The sequence below is a fragment of the Muntiacus reevesi genome, chromosome 17 (genome assembly GCF_963930625.1).
Source record: "Muntiacus reevesi chromosome 17, mMunRee1.1, whole genome shotgun sequence".
Taxonomy (NCBI): Eukaryota; Metazoa; Chordata; class Mammalia; order Artiodactyla; family Cervidae; genus Muntiacus; species Muntiacus reevesi.
The window spans coordinates 60,972,020-60,991,552 of NC_089265.1; the positions used below are offsets into that span (position 1 = coordinate 60,972,020).

The 19,533-nt window shown below is 53.3% G+C and overlaps 2 protein-coding genes across 10 annotated transcripts in view; one reads left to right on the top strand and one right to left on the bottom strand.

Annotated features, from left to right (window-relative positions):
• The window catches only part of INVS (inversin), a 127,319-nt gene extending 109,276 nt beyond the window's left edge, over positions 1-18,043 (top strand). For all 8 annotated transcript variants that reach the window (XM_065908397.1, XM_065908395.1, XM_065908398.1 and 5 more), the window contains 4 exons: positions 4,233-4,902; positions 13,292-13,521; positions 14,227-14,298; positions 16,928-18,043. In XM_065908397.1, the coding sequence (XP_065764469.1) occupies positions 4,233-4,902; positions 13,292-13,521; positions 14,227-14,298; positions 16,928-17,103 (1,148 nt within the window). In that variant the 3' untranslated portion in view covers positions 17,104-18,043. The remainder of the gene's footprint in view (positions 1-4,232; positions 4,903-13,291; positions 13,522-14,226; positions 14,299-16,927) is intronic.
• A 409-nt stretch (positions 18,044-18,452) lies between these two features.
• Positions 18,453-19,533, bottom strand: part of TEX10 (testis expressed 10) — a 43,942-nt gene continuing 42,861 nt past the window's right edge. Inside the window, exon 15 of one of the 2 annotated variants that reach the window (XM_065908405.1) lies at positions 18,453-18,715. In XM_065908405.1, coding sequence (XP_065764477.1) covers positions 18,602-18,715 — 114 coding nt within the window. In that variant the 3' untranslated portion in view covers positions 18,453-18,601. The remainder of the gene's footprint in view (positions 18,716-19,533) is intronic. The other variant, XM_065908404.1, reaches the window with a different exon arrangement.

The window sequence follows — 19,533 nt, forward strand, 5'->3', positions numbered from 1 at the left end:
GACGTCACTTTGCTGACAAAGGTCCATGTAGTCAAAGCAATGGTTTTTCTAGTGGTCATCTATGGATGAGAGAGTTGGACCATAAAGAAAGTTTGGCACTAGAGAATTGATGCTTTTGAACTGTGGTGTTGGAGAAGACTCTTGAGAGTCCCTTGGACAGCAAGGAGATCCAACCAGTCCATCCTAAAGGAGATCAGTCCTGGGTGTTCATTGGAAGGACTGACGCTGAAGCTGAAGCTCCAATGCTTTGGCCACCTCATGTGAAGAGCTGACTCATTTGAAAAGACCCTGATGCTGGGAAAGATTGAAGGCAGAAGGAGAAGGGGACGACAGAGGATGAGATGGATGGATGTCATCACCAACTTGATGGACATGAGTTTGAGCAAGTTCTGGGAGTTGGTGAAGGACAGGGAAGCCTGGCGTGCTGCAGTCCATGGGGTCGCAAAGAGTCGGACATAACTGAGCGACTGAACTGAACTGAGCTGACACTGACACTTAGTTATCAGGCAAGTCCAGTTTACAGCAGCATTCACGCCTGGTGTTACACAGTCTGTGGGTTTTCACAAATGTGTAATAACTTGTATCCTGTATTGTATCATACAGAATAGTTTTACAGCTTTTATCAGGGGTCTCCAGAGAAACAGAACCAATAAGAGAGACAAATAGATAGACAGACAGACAGATAGATAGGCAGGCAAGCAGGCGGACGTTAAAGGAGATTTGGTACAGATTGCGTGTTTGATTATGGAGGCTGAGAAGACCCACAGTCCGGCATCTGGAAGCTGGAGCCCCAGGAAAGCTGGCAATGTGACTCGGTGAGTCTGAAAGCTTAACAACAAGGGAACAGATGCTCTGAGTCTGAGTCCAGAGTTTTGGAAATCTAGGGGCTGATGGTTTAAGTTGTTGTGCTAAGTGTGTCTGACTCTTGGTGACCCCATGGACTGTCACCCGCTGGCTCCTCTGTCCATAGAGTTTTCTGGGCAAAAATTCGGGAGTGGGTTGCCATTTCCTACTCTAGAGGCCCTTCCTGACCCAGGGATCGAACCTGTGTCTCTCCTGCATCTCCTGCATCGGTAAGTGGATTCTTCACCCCTGAGCCACCCAGGAAGCTTGGTCCAGTCCTGGTCCAAGTCCAGAAGCCTGAGAAACAGGAACACCTGTGTCCAAGGGCAGGAGAGAATGGACGTCCCGGCTCCAGCGCAAAAGGAAAATCATGCTTCCTCCACCGTTGTTTTCTGTTTAGGCCCTAAATAGATGGGACCGTGCCGACCTGCCTTGGTGAGGGTGGTCTTTACTCAGGTTACCGGTTCAAATGCTGATCTCTTCCAGAGACACCCTCACAGAAACACCCAGAAATAGTGTTTCACCAACTCTCTGGGCATCTCTTATGCCAGTCAAGTTGGCATTAATTAACCATCATACTGCCCTAAAAATCCACAGTGCATCACTGTCTCATGAACCCCTGGTAACCACAGAGCCATTCAGTGTCTCCATAATTTTCCCTTTTTCCAGAATGTCAGATAGTTGGAATCATACAGTATATGGCCTTTTCATAGTGACGTCCTTCATTTAGTAATATGTATGAGTACTATTCATGCAAGGATAGTTAATATTTCACTTCATAATATTTTATGTGGCTGGGTAGCTCATTTCTTTTTGGTACATGTTCATTTTTTTAAAACTCATTTCCTTTTAGTTCGCTCCTTTTTATTGCTGAATAATATTCCATTGTCTGGATATAGCACATTTTATTTATATGTTCACCTACTGAAGGACATCTTGGCTTCAAGGACATCTTGTTTCAAGTTTGGGCGATTATGAATGAAGCTACTGTAAATAGCCATGTGCAGGACGTTGGGTACACATAAGGTTTTAATTCATCTGGGAAGATACCAAAGAGCAGGACTGCTGGATTGTTTGATAAGAATATGTTCTGCTTTGTAAGAAACTGCCAGACATCTTCCAAAGCGGCTGCACCGTTTTGCATCCCACCAGCAATGAGGGAGCATTCCTGCGGCTTCTCACCCTCATCAGCATTTGATGTTGTCGGTATTTTTTATTTTTACCATGTGTAGCGTTATCTCGTTGTTATTTTAATTCATTCTGTTTTTTTTTTTAATTTTGTTTTGGTACATGTGGAACATTATCATGATTCTAAGAGAGCGGTATGGAAAGTCTTCCTCAGGAGAGCATTTCTCCCTCCTCACCCTGCTCCTCGGCCTCCATCCCCCTCATCTCTCTGTCCCCTCCCCACTCCAGCCTTGCAGGGATCGAGTCTTCAGTTTCCAGATTATCCTTCTGGGTTTGTTTTGTACAAATAGGCAGGTGCAAGTCTACTTTCTTATACACCCTTCCTTCATACATGAAGAATGTACATACTCTTCCACACGTAAGAATAAAGTCTGTTTCTGAAAACATGTCGTCGGATAACCTGCGTGTCTGTTTCATCGCCTGTTCTCTCTCCCTGTCTCCTCTCAGTCTTGTCTTGTATCATCTCCCTGTGTATTTTTCACTAAGTACTGGGCCATTGAGTATAAAAAATGAGAGAAATAACTTACAGCCGAGCATGGTGTGATTAATAACTCCTCCAGGGCGGATTTACGTTGACTTCTGCCAGGCGTTCAGGGGACAGGGCGGGCCAAGGCCACCTAAGTGCAGTCCCAGAACTGAGGTGACGCGGCGTTGGGCTCCCAGTGCCGGCGAGGGCCAGTCCACTGCCAGCTCACCTTTTCTCCCTGGAACAACGCTCCTTGGCAGAATCTGGACTCCAGGTTTTGCCCTCCAAACCTCAAGGAGCTTATTTCCTTGGGGATATGTAGCCCCAGATGCCTTGTTCATCTCCTGATCACCTGGTTTTCTTGGATCTTGGCCTTGTTTCGTTTTTATTTTCTGCCTTGTTAGCTCCTCAGTGCCTCAGACAGGTGCATGCGTGCTGAGTCGCTTCAGTCGTGTCTGACTCTTTGCAACCGCGTGGACTGTAGCCCAGCGGGCTCCCAGCTGTCCGTGGGATGCTCCAGGCAAGAATACTGGAGTGGGGTACCATTTCCTGTTCCAGGAGATCCTCCCAACCCAGGGATCGAACCGATGTCTCTTATGTCTCTTGCACTGGCAGGCAGGTTCTTTACCGCTAGTGCCACCTGGCAAACAGGTGGTTGTAATATTTTAACTTTTTGATTGTCCTTATTGGTGAGTACGCATCAATTCTGCCATTATAGAAGCAGAAGTTCCTTCACTGTTTATTACCTCAAGACTAACAGTTTCATTTTAGATAATTATATTTAGTTATTTAAACTTTTTGTCTCTAATTTTGTACTTCTTTTGTGCGTTTAATGAGCATGTTTTGTGCACATTCACATTGTTCTATTAGTTGACATTTTTGTTGATCTAATCTTGTTATTTTTCTCTGTTAACTATCCCTCATAGTAGGCTGTTTCCTTGTGTATTTTGTAATTTTGGATTGCAAAGTTATTTTTAGGAGGTCCCCTCTGTGCGGCCTGAAGCAGTACTGCGTTTGCTTCTATGAGGCCCCCTGCAATACCACCATCCTGAGACTAATTTTCATATTAATTTTTCCTCTGGGTTGAGAATAAATGAATACCAGGCCTCTGTGAGGCTCAGGACTTTGGTTTCAAACTTTCATGGATGACCCTTTACCCTATCTGGAACCTAGGCTGAGACAAATTTCTTTATCATCTTCTAGTGCTGGGAAGATAGGATTATCACTTCCCAAGAGTTTACTGCCTCAAGAGTCCTGACTTCATGCAATGTCCCATTTCCAGTTAACTTTCTGCCTGCAAGGCTTGTCTTCTGTTCTTATCTGGAGGTTAAAACAATCCATTATTTAATAAGACCAGCCATTGCCCACTTCACTGCCTGACCGCTGCTGGATCAGCTCACAAGCTTGTTACTAGAGTTCTCGGTTTTCTCTTTGTTTTTGGCCCCCAGGGATTTCTTTTATTTTTCCTGAAGGCACTATGGTGCTTTAAAAATAATGCTGATTATATTTCAGTCCGAATTTCTAAGTTTCTATAGGGGAAGGCTCTCAGGTTGTCTAACCTACTGTTACTAGAAAAAGAAGTTAAACAATTTTTCCTAATCATACTGTCACTTTCATGGAAAGATCACACGAAAGGAAAAGTCTGAATATTTTTTTGGTGAACAAGTGGGCAGAACTGCCCTACCCGGCAAGTTCTGGACAGTAATGCTTCCTCCCCTTCTCCTGTCTCCCCAAGAAACAGCCAGAGAACACTCGAGAGGCCGACCTGCCTGCGTCCACTTCAGCCCCAGCGAAGGCGGTGCTGGGGACAGGTGTCCGGGAGCCTCCGCTGCCGGGAAGCCCGGAGCTGAGACGGCTGCTGAGCCGCGCGGCGACGAGGGGAGAGGCTCCTGCAAGCAGCCGTCCCGCGCGCGGGGGGCCGGGCCCGCGGCGGAAGGCGAGGAGCGCAGCCGGCGGCCCGACGCAGCCCCCAAGGCCGCGCGCGCGCCCCCGAGGAGGCGCGGCCAGGAGCTCAGAGGAGGGCGGCGCTCCCCGGCCGGGTCCAGCCGGCCCGGCAGTGCCAAGGGGGAGGCGGTCCACGCGGGGCAGAGCCCTCTCCACCCCCGGGCGCCAAGGACCACGGTGACCCAGGACAAGCTCGCAGGAGGGGCCTCCTCAGATCTGCCTCCGAGCACAGAGGTGTTGCGGTCAGGAGTCAGGAAGCTGGGGCCATCGGCCCGCCCTGAGGACACTCGGCTGCCCACGGAGACCGATCCGGCTCCCGGCGCCCTCCCTGCGCGGGCTGTGAACATCGCCCTTCTCCCCGTGGAGCTGCGGCTGCAGATCATCCAGAGAGAGAGAAGCAGGAAGGAGCTGTTCCGCAGGAAGAACAGGGCCGCGGCGGTCGTGCAGCGGGCCTGGAGGAGGTAGGAAGGCAGGGCGCCAGAGCGCTGGCTCTGTCTGTCCGCCGGCCCGGCACTCGCTCTGCCCTGGGACGCTCTCGTCATCTGTGCAGTTTTGTTTATCTATGGCTTCTCTGGGTCTTCATAGCTGCACGGGCTTTCTTCTGGCTGAGGTGAGCGGAGGCTGCTCTTAGGGTGGTGGGCAGGCCCCGCGCTGCGGCGGCGTCTCGCTGCGGAGCGTGTGCCCAGAGCACGGCCTCCGGGGTGGCGCACGGCCTCCGGGGGTGGAGCACGGCCTCCGGGGTGGCGCACGGCCTCCGGGGTGGCGCACGGCCTCCGGGGGTGGAGCGAGGTGGAGCTCGGCCTCCGGGGTGGAGCACGGCCTCTGGGGCGGCACACAGCCTCCGGGGTGGAGCACGGACTCGGGGTGGCGCACGGCCTCGGGGTGGCGCACGGCCTCGGGGTGGCGCACGGCCTCCGGGGTGGAGCACGACCTCGGGGGTGGAGCACGGCCTCCGGGGTGGAGCACGGCCTCGGTGTGGAGCACGGCCTCCGGGGTGGAGCACGGCCTCCAGTGGCGCACGGCCTCCGGGGTGGAGCACGGCCTCCGGGGTGGAGCACGGCCTCCGGGGGTGGAGCACGGCCTCCGGGGTGGCGCACAGGCTACGGGGTGGAGCACGGCCTCCGGGGGTGGAGCACGGCCTCGGGGTGGAGCACGGCCTCGGGGTGGCGCACGGCCTCCGGGGGTGGAGCACAGCCTCCGGGGGTGGAGCACGGCCTCCGGGGGTGGAGCGGGGTGGAGCTCGGCCTCCGGGGGTGGCGCACAGCCTCCGGGGTGGCGCACGGCCTCCGGGGGTGGAGCGGGGTGGAGCTCGGCCTCCGGGGGTGGAGCACGGCCTCCGGGGTGGAGCACGGCCTCGGTGTGGAGCACGGCCTCCGGGGTGGAGCACGGCCTCCAGTGGCGCACGGCCTCCGGGGTGGCGCACGGCCTCCGAGGTGGAGCACGGCCTCCGGGGTGGCGCACGGCCTCCGGGGGTGGAGCACGGCCTCCGGGGTGGCGCACGGCCTCCGAGGTGGAGCACGGCCTCCGGGGGTGGAGCGGGGTGGAGCTCGGCCTCCGGGGTGGAGCACGGCCTCTGGGGCGGCACACAGCCTCCGGGGTGGAGCACGGCCTCCGGGGCGGCACACAGTCTCCGGGGGTGGAGCACGGCCTCCGGGGGTGGAGCTCGGCCTCCAGGGGTGGCGCACAGCCTCCGCGGTGGAGCACGGCCTCTGGGGCGGCACACGGCCTCCGGGGTGGAGCACGGCCTCGGGGTGGAGCACAGCCTCCGGGGGTGGAGCACGCCCTCGGGGTGGAGCACGGCCTCGGGGAGGAGCACGGCCTCCAGGGTGGAGCACGGCCTCGGGGTGGAGCACGGCCTCCGGGGTGGAGCACGGCCTCGGGGTGGAGCACGGCCTCCGGGGTGGAGCACGGCCTCGGGGTGGAGCACGGCCTCCGGGGTGGAGCACGACCTCCGGGGTGGCGCACAGGCTCCGGGGTGGAGCCCGGCCCCCGGGTGTGGAGCACGGCCTCCGGGGTGGAGCACGGCCTCCGGGGTGGAGCACGGGCGCAGCTGCTCTGAGGCCTGTGGGATCTTCCCAGACCAGGGGCTGGACCCGTGTCCTGCATTCCAGGTGGGTTTTTCCCACCGAGCCACCGGGAAAGCCCTCTGTGATACTCCAGTGAACTGCATGTGCTGGCCTGAGAAGGCCAGTTTTCCTACCTATGAGAGTCACACAGGTTTAGATCTTAAGAATCTCTAATAAGCTGTTTGGAAGGTGTTTTTACCCAGAAAGATAGGAGAGCACCCAAGATCGTGGGCTGCAAGTGAACACCCGGGAAGCCTGGTTTCAGGTGAGGCTCTGGAGTTACCTGACCTTGGGCAGCGGCCTCCCTGCCCCTGGGTTTCCTCCGCTGAGGCGGAGTCTAGCAGTCGCTGCCGCCTGTCCTGCTTGTGTGACGGGCCGCTGGAATGAGATGCCGTGAGCTGCGTAAGCTCTAAAGCACTGCACATGGAAGGTGGTTCCCCTCTTTACTCAGGAATCAGACTCACTGCCCTGAGTGACGGCGTTATCCTAGAGACCCGCGTGCGCTCGGAGCGCGGGGCGGTGCTGGGGGCGCGGCGGGCTTCCGGGGGTGCGGGATGCGCACCGCAGGGCGTGCGTCGGGGAGGAGCGCGGGGCCCTGCGCCTCCGGTCCGCTCCTCTCCCCGCAGGCCCTCCCGGGGCCCCAGTCCAGGTTCGGCCGTCCGGTGCGGACCACAGCTGGGGGACGGCCGGACCGTCCTGGGCCGGCGGGAGCCGTGCGGTCAGTGCCCCTGTCGGGAGACAAACGCGCCGGGGACCCTGAGGCTGCAGGCAGAGCTGTGTCCTGGGCCGTCCAGGGAGAGGCCTCAGGGATCTTCGCGCGGGTCGCCTAGCCCGGAGCCCAGCGACCTGCCCCGGGCCTGCCGGCCGTCACTGTCGGGCGCCCGCGCGTCTGCTTAGGCTGGGCAGTTTAGTCGCCTCGTGCCGACCTCCTGGGCTCTCCCAGCCGCGCCACGAGCGGACACGACAGGCCTCGTGTCCATGCTTCGCAGACGAGCCGATGTTCTCAGGAAAAGGCTGGTCCTGATGGTCTCTCGAAGTCGGTCTGACTCAAGTCCAGGCCCCTCTCCCTTAGGTTCTCTGAAGGCGGTGTGTGCCGCGGTCAGATTAATGCAGGCGCAGGCCGACCTCACGCTCTTCGGCTCAGAACGGGCTGCAGGAGGGCAGGCTGCCTGCATGGCCTGCCCGCACCAACGTGTTTTTATAGTGTCCTGGGGCTTGTTGGTATCACTGTTACTAGCACCGGTGGTTGCATCCATCCGGCACTCCGCCAGACACTGCGGTACGCGGTCGCACATGTACAAGCGCGTGTAATCCCTGGGGGACTCCGGGGACCCGGCTCAGCAGCCAGCCCCGCTCACAGAGCTGGTGTGCGCCGGCACTGGCCTCCCCCGCGGCCCGGTGACCTCTGCAGCCGCGGGTGGGAAGGGTCCTTGCTGCCCCGTCCTGCGTGCTCCGCCAGGACGCACTGGCCGCCGTCCCAGAGGCAGCTCCTGTCGGGTATCCCAGCTGAAACCCGGGATCCAGACAAGCCCGGGAGGCTCCCCAGCTGCAGGGCCTCCCCGTCAGACTGGCCTCTGGCTCCTTTGAAGCGGCAGCCGCAGACAGACGCGGTCAGCCGTGTCCGCAGCAGCAGATGAGCCTCGGTCGTTCTCAGGAACAGCGGCTCCGTCTGCGCGCCCTGGGGAGGCAGTTGCCCGGCCCCGCTGGCCGCACCCTGTGCATTTCCGAGTCCTGGGACAGCAGCTCCCAAACGGCTTCGGGGAAGCTGCGCGCTGTGGCGAGCCCCGGGACAAGCGACGGTTAAAGCCCCTTTACTGACTCTGCTCCAGCCACGCCGGTCTTCTGTGTGAAGCCCCGGAGCCCCGGTGCCGCCCAGGACGGCGTGGGGAGTCCGGGTGTCGTCAGGGCCCCGAGGGCAGGGCTGGGGGGCTCCCGTCAACAAGGTCACCGTCCTAGGACGAATGCCCAGGGAAGCGGCGGGCCGGCTGGAAACACACCGGACGGGGTGAGCAGATTGAACCTGGGGCCCCGAGAAGACGAAACTTCGTCTTAGAGTTTCATTACCAGTGAAGACTGACTGTTCTAAAGGTTGAAACTGGATGCTGGACAAGCTAGGCTGGGCGGAAGGTTGCTGTGGTGAGGAGGAGCTGCTGCTCGAGGCACTTCCATCAGCCCCTCCCCAGCGGGCTCTGGAGCAAATAAGCGAGGGGCGGCTGGACGGTGCCCAGCCCTGCACCCAGGCTGAAAGCGAGCGCTGGGTGTCTCAGCAAGCCAGGAGTGCACGTCCTCCTTGAGAACAGGAGGCCGTCAGACAGACCCGGTCTCCACACCCGAGTCTGTGAGGTGGCAGCCTGACAGCTTCAGCCAGCCCCGTGGCCCCCAGCCTCGGCTCGTAGAGCAGGGTGTGGAGGAATTGAGTGGGGCGCCGTGTTGTCCCATAACGCTTCCTTCTGTCTACAACTGGCTTTTGGGAAACATGGGGCCTTCTAGTAAAGGCGTGCCATGGTTTGTCATGCTCTGGGGAAGAAAGGAAGAACCATGTGGTCCTACTGAGACCAGCCTTCAGGGCGGGAGGGAAGCTTGGCGCGCTCGGGAGGAAGGTCCTGTCCCATCTGGTGTGTCTGAAGCCGGGACGTGCAGCTCCCTGCGGGCGCGCCGGGAGAGGTTAATCAGCTGCGGTCAGTGACCCTGCTGCAGCTTCCCTGCCAAGCTCAGCAAGAGCTGGGGGCGTGCACACGGGATAAACACTGGAAGAAAAAGCCCGGAGGTAAATGTGGCCTTCACCCTGGGGCCCCTCCCCTCTCCCCCACCCCAGGCTCCACCCTCCAGCAGACCGGCCTTACTAAGGCTTATTTACTAAAACTCAGCTCTTGACCTTTGCCACTGTTCTTAGAAACCTCAGTATCCCCACCAAGTACAGAGTAGAGACCCAGTCATTAGCAGTGTTTGGCTGCTGGACTGGACAAGCACTGATTTGAATGTTGGCTTCTCCTGGCTCTGTTAGCCTTTTCCCTCCAATTTTTATTGTGATATAATCGATATGTGGCACTGCGTAAGTTTAACGTGTACAGCATGATGACCTGGTTTACATATGTTATAAAACCATTACCACATAAGTTTAGTGAACACCATCATCTCACATAGGTAAAAGGTTTTTTCCCTTGTGATGAGAATTCAGGATTTACTCTTTAAAAACTTTCACATGTCATAAAGAAGTGTTAACCATAGTCATCACATTGTACACTGTATCCCCAGTACTTATTTGTCTTATAACTGGAAGTTTGTACCTTTTGATCATGTTCATCCAGTTCACCTCCCCAATCTCTGATGACCACAAATCTGATTTCTCTATGAATGTTTTCTGTTTGTGAAGATTGCACATGTAAGTGAAATATTACAGTATTTATCTTTATCTGAAATAAGGTCTTCAGGGTTTGTCTATGTTGCTGCAAATGGCAGCATTCCTTTTATGGCTAATATTCTGTTGTGTATATGTTACATAATACACATATATATTGGAAGAAACACTGTGGCCAACCTAGGCAGCGCATTAAAAAGCAGAGGCATTACCAGCAAAGGCCCTTTAGTCAGGGCTGTGGTTTTCCAGTCGTCGTGCATGGCTGTGAGAGTCGGACTGTGAAGAAAGCCAAGCGCTGGAGAATTGATGCTTTTGAACTGTGGTTTTGAAAAGACTCTTTGAGCGTCCCTTGGACAGCAAGGAGATCCAACCAGTCCATCCTAAAGGAAATCAGTCCTGAATAGTCACTGAAAGGACTGATGTTGAAGCTGAAACTCCAATACTTTGGCCACCTGATGCAGAGAGCTGACTCACTGGAAAAGACCCTGATGCTGGGAAAGATTGAAGGTGGGAGGAGAAGGGGACGACAGAGGACGAGATGGTTGGATGGCATCACTGATGCGATGGACGTGAGTTTGAGTAGAGTCCAGGAGTTGCTGATGGACAGGGAGGGAAGCGTGGCGTGCTGCAGTCCATGGGGTCGCAGTCGGACACGACTGAGTGGCTGAACTGATAAGACATATGTAATACACAGTACTCTATCATGTGTATACATATATAAAACAACCTCTTCACTCATCCATCCATCAGTGGGCATGTCCTAGCTATTGTAAAATAATGCTGCTGTGGATACAGGGGTCTCTTCAATGTACTACTTTCATCTCCTTCAGTTACACACTCAGAAGTGGGAATCTGGATCCCATGGTGGTTCTGTTTTAAATTTTCTACATTTGAAGTAATTATCGGTACGTGTGTGCTAAGTTGCTTCAGCCATGTCCGAGTCTGTGTGACCCCGTGGACTGTAGCCCTCCAGGCTCCTCTGTCCATGGGATACTGCAGGCAAGAATCCTGGAGTGGGTTGCCATGCCCGCCACCAGGGGCTCTTCCCAGCCAGGGACGGAACCCGCGACTCTGGCGTCTGCTGCACTGGCAGGCGGGCTCTACCACCAGGGCCACCTCGGCCCAGTTACTAGTAGGTGAGGACGTGCTATTGCCGTTTTGTGGTCGGTTTTGTTGATCCATTGTTCCATCTTATTTTTGTGTTTTGATGCCTTCTGGTATCAATCTGCATGGACTTCTTTATCATGTTCCTTGGTATAATTAATACAGGGTTTACCCCTGTGATTACCATGAAGCTTACATAGAGTATCTTAAAATATCATTATTTCCTTTGGTATCATACTTACCTGTGGTTTTCTTTTTTTGGGGTTGGTATGCTTGCTTCCTTATGCTGGCATCTATGCATCTGAATAAGCAGCCTCCTCTCCCAAGTTTGCTTTGGCAGAGACGGTTCTTCAGCACTGAGCTCAGTTTGGGTTTCTGGACGTGTCTGCGGATGATGTACTTGGGCAGGTGGGACTTGCTCTCTCTTTTTGGGCAAGGCCACTGCCTAGGCTCTAAGAACGTGTGGCGGGTTTGGGGGGCGGGTGCTGCCACTGCCAACCGAGACCAGCTGGACGGGACTGCTGCTCTGGTTCCCCGCTCGTGAGGCTGTGGGTTGGGCTCTGCAAGTTGCCCGGCTTCTCCGGCCAGGCCTACTTAGTCGAGGCTGGCGGCAGGCAGCGCCAGGCTTTACCGTCCTGCTCCGGTTGGACAGGATGCCCCAGCACCGGCACTGAATGCCCTGCCCAGACACAGCCACCAGTTTTATTCCGTGGAGGGGGAAGCCATGGGCAGTCCTCTCTCCAAGTGCTACTCTAAGGACTAGGGGACGGGTTTCAAGGCGCGAGTGTACTCTGGTGAGGTCCCCTGGTTGGACGGGCTGAAGGCTGTATTCAGCCATGGTGGAACTTGGGATTACTTTCCCTACCCAGGCAGAGTGGCGGAACTGGCTCTAAAGGTGGCTTCTTTGCGGTCTTGACTCCAGCTGCCCAGCTCCCCAGGGTCCCTGGCTGGACAAAGCTTTGGCTTTGCGGAGGACCGGCTTTGCCCGCTTTGCACTCTTCTTGAGCATTGCTGGGCTCCACAGCTTCCGGGTGGTCTGGCCAGCCTTTCTGGTCAGGAAGCGACCAGAAACTACACTCAGCCATGGGCTGGGCTATGGACCCAGCTCTCCTGCCGGGGCGGGGTCAGACCAGGCTCCAAGGCCAGCAGGGTTCTTTGTGTAAGAAACTGGATCCAGGAAACTTGACCACCAGTGGGCTCCCTGGTCAGACTGCTGCCGTCTTGTTTCTGGAGAGTCCAAACAGAGCTACTGGTCTGAGCTACCACTTGGGCTCTGCAGGTAGGCTCTGCCAGGATCCTTATGCTGGTTGTTTCACGTCCCTCATCCCTGCTCTGTCATCACTGGATTCCCAGTGGGTAAGCCCCAGAGTCCCCTGCAGTCCCCATGGAGTAAGACTGGACTTGCTCCCAAGAAGCAGCCCATGATGCTGGGGGAGCTGGAGGTCCACCCTGGGCTCCTTTCCCACTGGGAGAATCGTAGGCTCAGGGTAGAGCCCTCCGTGTGATGCTGAGCCAGCCTGAGGTGGGGACGGGGTAGCATCAGCATGGAGCTGCTCACGCAATTACCCTTCTAAATGTCTCGGTATCTAGAGCGGGGGGTGCTTTAGCCGCATCCCCATGTTCCAGGATTTTCTCACTGCTGCCTTTCTCAGCCAGGAATAACTTTATTAGCTGCTGTTCTTGTGATGGGGAGCAGTCAAAATGGGTTTATGTCACCATCTTGGTGATGTTCCCCTCGACTCCGCCTTCATCAGCTTCATAATGTCTGCCTCACAGGTTTACTTTCAGACTTAACCACAGGGGAGGCGCCTGGTATCCAGGAGGCCCTGACCAAATGCTGGTTCCTTCCACAGCGGGGCCCGGTCTCCAATCCTCCTTGCCTTGCCAAATACATAATCCTTTGCACACATCTCACTCCACTAGTAAAGATTCATGCACAAATGCTCACATCTCTAATCATGACAGTTCTGCGACCCACAGTGCCCTTCCCTGCCTAGCCAGCTTTCACTCATCCCTTAAAACCCAGCACAAACACCAGCCATCTAGCTCCTAGCTCTCACACAGTACTTCTCATACTTCATTTATTTACACATTGGCCTGTCACACTTTGGCAAGGGCCCATCTAAGTGACTCCTAGTTCAGGAAATACTGATGGACAGGGGCAGAGCTCAATATACAACATACTGCCATTGAAATTAGGAATGGGAGTTTGAATGAATCTCAGAGTTCGGCAACTACTACTCCTATAGCTTCTAGCAACTTCCGGGGACATTGGTTTTCTCAGTAGTATGACCTTAAATTCCTGCCCTCCTGACTCCCCAGCTACCAGCTCCGGAAGCACCTGTCACACCTCCTGCACTTGAAGCGGCTCGGAGCCAGAGATATGGACAGATGGAACCGAGAGTGCCTGGCTTTGATCCTCCAGGTTTGGAGGAAGGAACTGGAACTGAAACCCCCGAAGACCATAGCAGTAAGCAAGACCACCAAGAGCCCACCCAAGGGCAGCCCGGGCGGCAAGCCCAGCAGGCACTCAGCGCTCAAGCAGATCTACGGTAACTGTCCTGCGTGCTTTACGGCAGCACCCCGAAATGTGTCACCTCAGATTTTGAAACAGGATTTAATTACATTGGGCAAACCTCCATTTAGTAGGAACTTTATTAAACAGCCAGGCACCAAGAGAATTCTCATCATATTTATGCCTCCCTTGCAGCAACTCTGGGTTAGAATTGGTTTCATGAAGCATTCTGATCTCAACCAAGAGTGCCTTACTGCCAAGAGATCGTCTGCTGGGCTTCCTAACGGAAGCCTCACCATAGCACGCTCTCTAGACTGCTGCTGGTTTTCCCCTTAAATTCTCCAGCTAGAGGATCCCAGGCCCAGGTCGACCTGCCGGCCTTATGCTGCCCTTCCCTGCGCTTAGAGAGCAGAGCTCCCTGTCTACGGGAACACCCCAGATCCACGCACTACAGAACACGCTTGCTGGCGAATAAACTGCTGCACACGGAGACCCTTTCAGCTCTGCAGAGTGCCTGACTCGCTCCTCGATGGAGGGAGCAAAAGTTACGGCACCTTCACACACAGATCTGTGGCCGTGGCCGCAGAACCTCCAGACTTAAGCCTGGACCCCTGTGGCCCTCCACTAACTAATTTATCTTGGGCACCCGCAAGCTTAGGCCTTCCCCTCACTAAGCAATTCAGCACCTGGTCAGGCTACAGCTGTCACTGGTCAAAAACAGATAACTGTTGATTGATTTCAGGTTCTCAAGAAGGGAAAGTGCGTCAGCCCACAAGGTCTTCAAAAGCCCCCTCTGCGCTGGGTCTCAGCTCAGGTAAGGCAGCCCCTGCATGGCAAAGCGGATGGGAGGCCATGCGAGAAACACGTCCCTTTTGTTTCTTCCCCGGAGGTGGAGACACTGGAGCGACCTGCCAGGGGTTTCCAATGGCCACTTATTTCAGGACTGCCTGTTTTTCGTCCCCCTTTCATGGAATTATCACAATAAACATCTCTTGTTCAGAAGAGACAAGTTATTTTTATAACCCCAAACTTAACAGTAGCTCCAGCAGAAACAATAAATGGCACCTATCACTGATCACTTGACCACACTTGTTCACGTACAAGAGGGGTAAGCACGAGTACCGTTCTTCTCCAAAGTGACATCCTGGGAGTCCTTGTTCTGTTTTGGTTTCCCATTAAGATCCACCATCTCCTCCTCAAAGACGGGAAGAAGCCCCTTTACTACAAACTCTGGTTTTGCCTTTAGGGCCACCCCAGGAGGACATTTACTATTCAATAGCAGGTCCAGCGGTCCACACCTTCACTCACACAGGAGGGGTTCAGGGAAGTCGCTTTTTAGCCACAAGATGCCTTGCTCAGGGCCCCTCCGCTCACGCCAGCACTCAACGTGGGTGATAAGTTCAGCGCTGTCAGCAGCTAATGCCAGGTCTAGTGTTGCTCGTAGGTGGCTATGGCAACACGCTCCCCCCAGTCCCTGATCCAGTCATTCAAAGGAACAGGGTGCAGCTGGGGAGGTGAGCAGTGACTGTCAGCATGAACTTTAACATTCATTTAGTTTTTGACGGGGGAGAATCTGGAGATGGGGGGACAGTAATTACCACCAAAGCTTTAATAAGAGTTGGGCAATTCATGTAATATAGGCAGGCTGATCAGGGCAGTTAGAAACTCAAAGGAATCAGGCCCATAGTTCTAGGTTTAAAAGAAAGGAAAAAAAAACAAAAACCACACACCTCTAGTTATTTTCAGTGAACTGAGGAATAGTTTCAAAAACAACTGTTAGATATTTTATCTAAGACATACCATTTTTGGTATTTTGGTATTTTACTCTGTCTCGAGAAAGTCCAGGACTATCAAATCTTTAAAAATGAAGATGTCTAACAGCATAAGAGGTTTTAAGTTAAAGGACTCACAGTTAAAGACAGAATTAACAAAATGTCAGTAGTTTCTTAGAACTTTCTATGAATTATCAGCTTGTCTATTCTACACTTGCTTGAAAATCGATGAGGACGGAAGAGAACCTTTTCCGGAACCCAAGCTTGGGGGACAAAAGGTTTTATGAGGCCCACCTACCTACCCACGTTAATCATTGACCTGTGAATAAGGCTGATGGGCAGAGCAGCAAGCTAGTTAGCAGCAGCCCATGTTTCATTCAGAATACAGGTCTATAAATTTCCATGAAAGTGGCATGACTTGGACAGAGATATTTGTTTCTGCAACATGGCCAACTGAACCAAGGAAGACAAGCCTTGTTTTAGTCTTCACCTTAAGCAGAGATGTTTGCTTTGGGGGACTTCCCTGGCAGTCTGCACTTCCACTGCAGGAGGCGTGGGTTCCATTCCAGGTCAGGGATCTAAGATCCCACATTCCTTGAGGCACAGCCAAAAAATTTTTAGAAAGTTTAAATTTTTTGCTTTGAGAATCCCATCGAGTTAAGGATGTCTGACTTGTTCACTGTTCACTTAGCTTTAGTGCATTGTTGGCACATTGTGGGTGCCCAGATCTGAGTTAAGATTGTGGCCCCTAACCTTCAACTCGGGAGAGATGTTAGCAGTGCTTTTCTCTCTTAAAAGGAACAGAAAGTTAGCTGGGTAAACCAAAGAAACAAACTCCTCGGACTGCTTCTTTACATGCATCCAGGAAACAGCCGCATTCTCCCCACCCAGCTGCAAACCACCCACACCCACAAAGAACAGCAGCACAGTAATGGACCAGAGAGCATATATATATATATATAGAGAGAGAGAGAGAGAGAGAAATGTCCCAAATTTGGGGGCCCATCTCATTAAAATAAAAACTTCCTCTAAAAAAATCCCATTCCAATGAATGGAATAACCACGGACTAGTAAAAACAGTCCCCCCGTATGAATGCAGAATATCCCAGCCCAGCTACAGAGGGGTCTGCAGATAACAAGACGACTTGGTACACAGCAAAGCAGGCAGAAAGCATGAGAGTTCCCAAACAGTTCACTTCAGCTTCACTGAGTAACAAATTAAAACAGAAGAGAAAATTTTTTAAAAAAACTACTCGCCTTTCATGCAAGTCAGGAGCAACAGACAGCACCCAGCCTCCGCGGGGCGTCCCCCTTTGCCGAGTGGGAGGGTTGAGCGCACCACGGGTGTTGCAACTGCAGCATCCCGTCTTAACTGCCGTGTTAAGAGACGCAGAGAACGCGGCATCGTAGTGGCTATTTCAAGCAAACTGAAGACCTACCTTCCAGTCCTAGCTCTTCAGGCACCTGCCCCCTCACAGTCAAGGTTCTTCCTTAGAAAGATGCCAAGTATCTTTGAGAGGATGGAAAAGGAGGGGCTGATGTCATCCTGTCTCTACCATAAACCAGCCATCACCTTATTGGGTCCCATGGATAGTCCAAACCTAAACCCCTTTTCCTCCCCACCCTGCCCTTCAGCATTAATAATCTGAGTATCCATCTGTCATTTAACAGTGAGCAACTTGCAGTGTCTTCACCTCCTTGAGAACAGTGGAAGATCACAGAATTTTTCTTACAACCTGCAATCAGCTATCCCGTCAAGAAACAAACTGAAGCTTCGACTGCCTAAGGAGGGAGACTGTGCCCGCGGGGCTCGAATAGCCAGTGCGGACTTCAAGTTCTCGGATTAGCTTTTACACTTTAGGCAACTTTAATATCCCAAAGCCTTATTAGCCTGACAATGTGGTAACAAGGGAAAAGAGATGTGTTTTCCTTCTGCTCCACACAGCACTGCTTTGTAAGTCCGTCACCTGCTCTGAAAGGACCACGGTGGTCCATACCTGTGCAGAGCTGCCCGCGGGGCTGGAAAAGAAGACTGTAACGGCGAGTCTCCGCAGAACTGAGAGAAGTGAGCGCTGCGGACGCCGCTGGGTCGGGCGTCTGCCTGCCGGCTGGTGCGAGCCTGGCATTGCTGACTCCAGGCTGAAGAACCTAAACGAGGTGGGGAGGGGCCGGGCCCACAGCACCTGCCTTCAGCTCACTACTTTGCTGGAATCAAATGCAACGGACTTCATTACAGACACCACATCCTGTTGTAATGTTTAGACCAGAGTCATGGCCCAGTGTTCGCTTCTAGAAATTCTAAGACTGTACTAGGTACACTGTTGATGGCTTACATTTTAGTTTCCGTGTCAGCCTCTGAAGGCCACAGGCTGCTGCCACGTCCTCTGTGACGGCGTTCCTTCTGCTGGGCGCCGGCGGCCGCACCTCAGCCCCGAGGCCTGGAGTCGGCAGCTACAGACCGGATCGCGCGGCACAGGCTGCCAGTTCGGGCCTGCACCTCCTCCTCCCGTTTCCTGCTGACCTGCGGAGGCGAGCCGTCTTGTCAAACTGCCACTCCTCTGGCACTGTGCCAACTATGCATTCCGGCTCTTGAAGAACATCTGGTTTAAATAAAATCAGTGACTATGGGCTTCTTCATCTTTTAAGGGCAAAGCTACTAAGAATATAGACAGGCAGAAACAATGACATATTAGGCTCACAAGTATTTCTAGGACTGCTTCCGTTTTAAGATTACTGCCACCCCTGTCCCGACAGTGAGAAACTGGAAACAATAAAGTGTTAAACACTTGGGTGTTTTTTTTTTTTTTACAGTTGGCTAATTACATCATTATTGTGAAAGTGGTTCTAAGAAAAATTATAATCACTAGTAGAAAAATAATTTTTTTCAGACCAAACACCACGTAGGTATAGGAAAATTCCCAACAATGGGAGTACTGTCTTGAAATCCTGCTAGAAATCCTCTGTAAACAACACAGCTCCATAGCAAGAAGCAAGCACTCCCAAACCAAACCAAAGCAAACCAAACACGAGTCTGCTGCTGTCTGAATGAACTGGGACTGAGGACACAGAATGAGGTTTGCCACGATGGGGCCACAAAGATTCAGCTGGTTTCTGAGAATATAACAGGAGGCACCACATTATTGCTCTGTATTTTATATAAACTTAGCTATGAGGATGTATATACTTAACCACATATCACACGCTCGTCCAAGAAGCCAGCCTGTGCACCCATGGCAACTCCCAAGCATTATTTTCCCGTTTCAGTACAAAGGAAGGTTCATAAACAGCTTCTTTAAAAGTTCAGCTTTAATGACAAACATTTGTTACATCAGTCTCTCTTCCAAATCAGTACACTGCGCTCAGCGCGCTGGGGCCCCGGGGGTGCCCCGTGATGTGCACGTTGAAGCAGTAGTGCAGGTCTGTGAGCCACGGCTCCTGCGCTCCGCCGCTCCTCAGCGTCTGCGGGGAAACGAGAGTCACGTGAGCGGGCACCACACTGCTTCCCGACGGGCATCGCGGCCCAGCACGGCCTCGGGGTCCCCGCAGGGGCATCATCGTCCATAGACCACCACAGGAGAGCTCACCGAAAAGGGGACCTGTCACTGGGGGATTACCACAGGGAGTCAAAACTCCCAGCTTCATCCCCAGCACACGTGCTACCAGTTTCTTATGGGGTCTCTTCCCTCCCACCTCTGCTAGGCACTGATGAAATTGCAACAGTAACCACTCCTCACTCTGTATTTCTGCCCTTTTGCATTCTACAATCTCAGGATCTCTGCATTAACATCAACTGAGAATAATAATTCTATAGGACTCAATTTATCATTCTTATACAGATGGGCTGATTCTTCAAATTCTTGACTTTCTTCTATTTCTGAATTCTGCTTTGTCTTCCATTACTGATGAGATTCAGAATACATCCTATGTTTATGCATGTATAAGGTCTATGATTCTGAAGTATTATTACATATACCAATTAATAACTTCCTCCAATCAAAAAACCTCATTTCAACTCTCCAAAACACAACACCCGCATGAACCTTAAGAAAGAGCTGCCTGCTCCAGGTGAACACAGAGCCGCCCGTCACAAAGCTGAAGCCCACAGCTCGCAGCTTCGTCCCCTCTCCAGTGACCTCAGTGACCGGAAACAGGTCTGCAGTTTAGACCTGCTAAAGTTCCTTCATGACAGCTAATATTGGTTGGGTACTTAATAAATGTCAGTTACAGTATACACTTTACTTGGATGATTTCATTTAATGGTCAACAGAACCCAACAA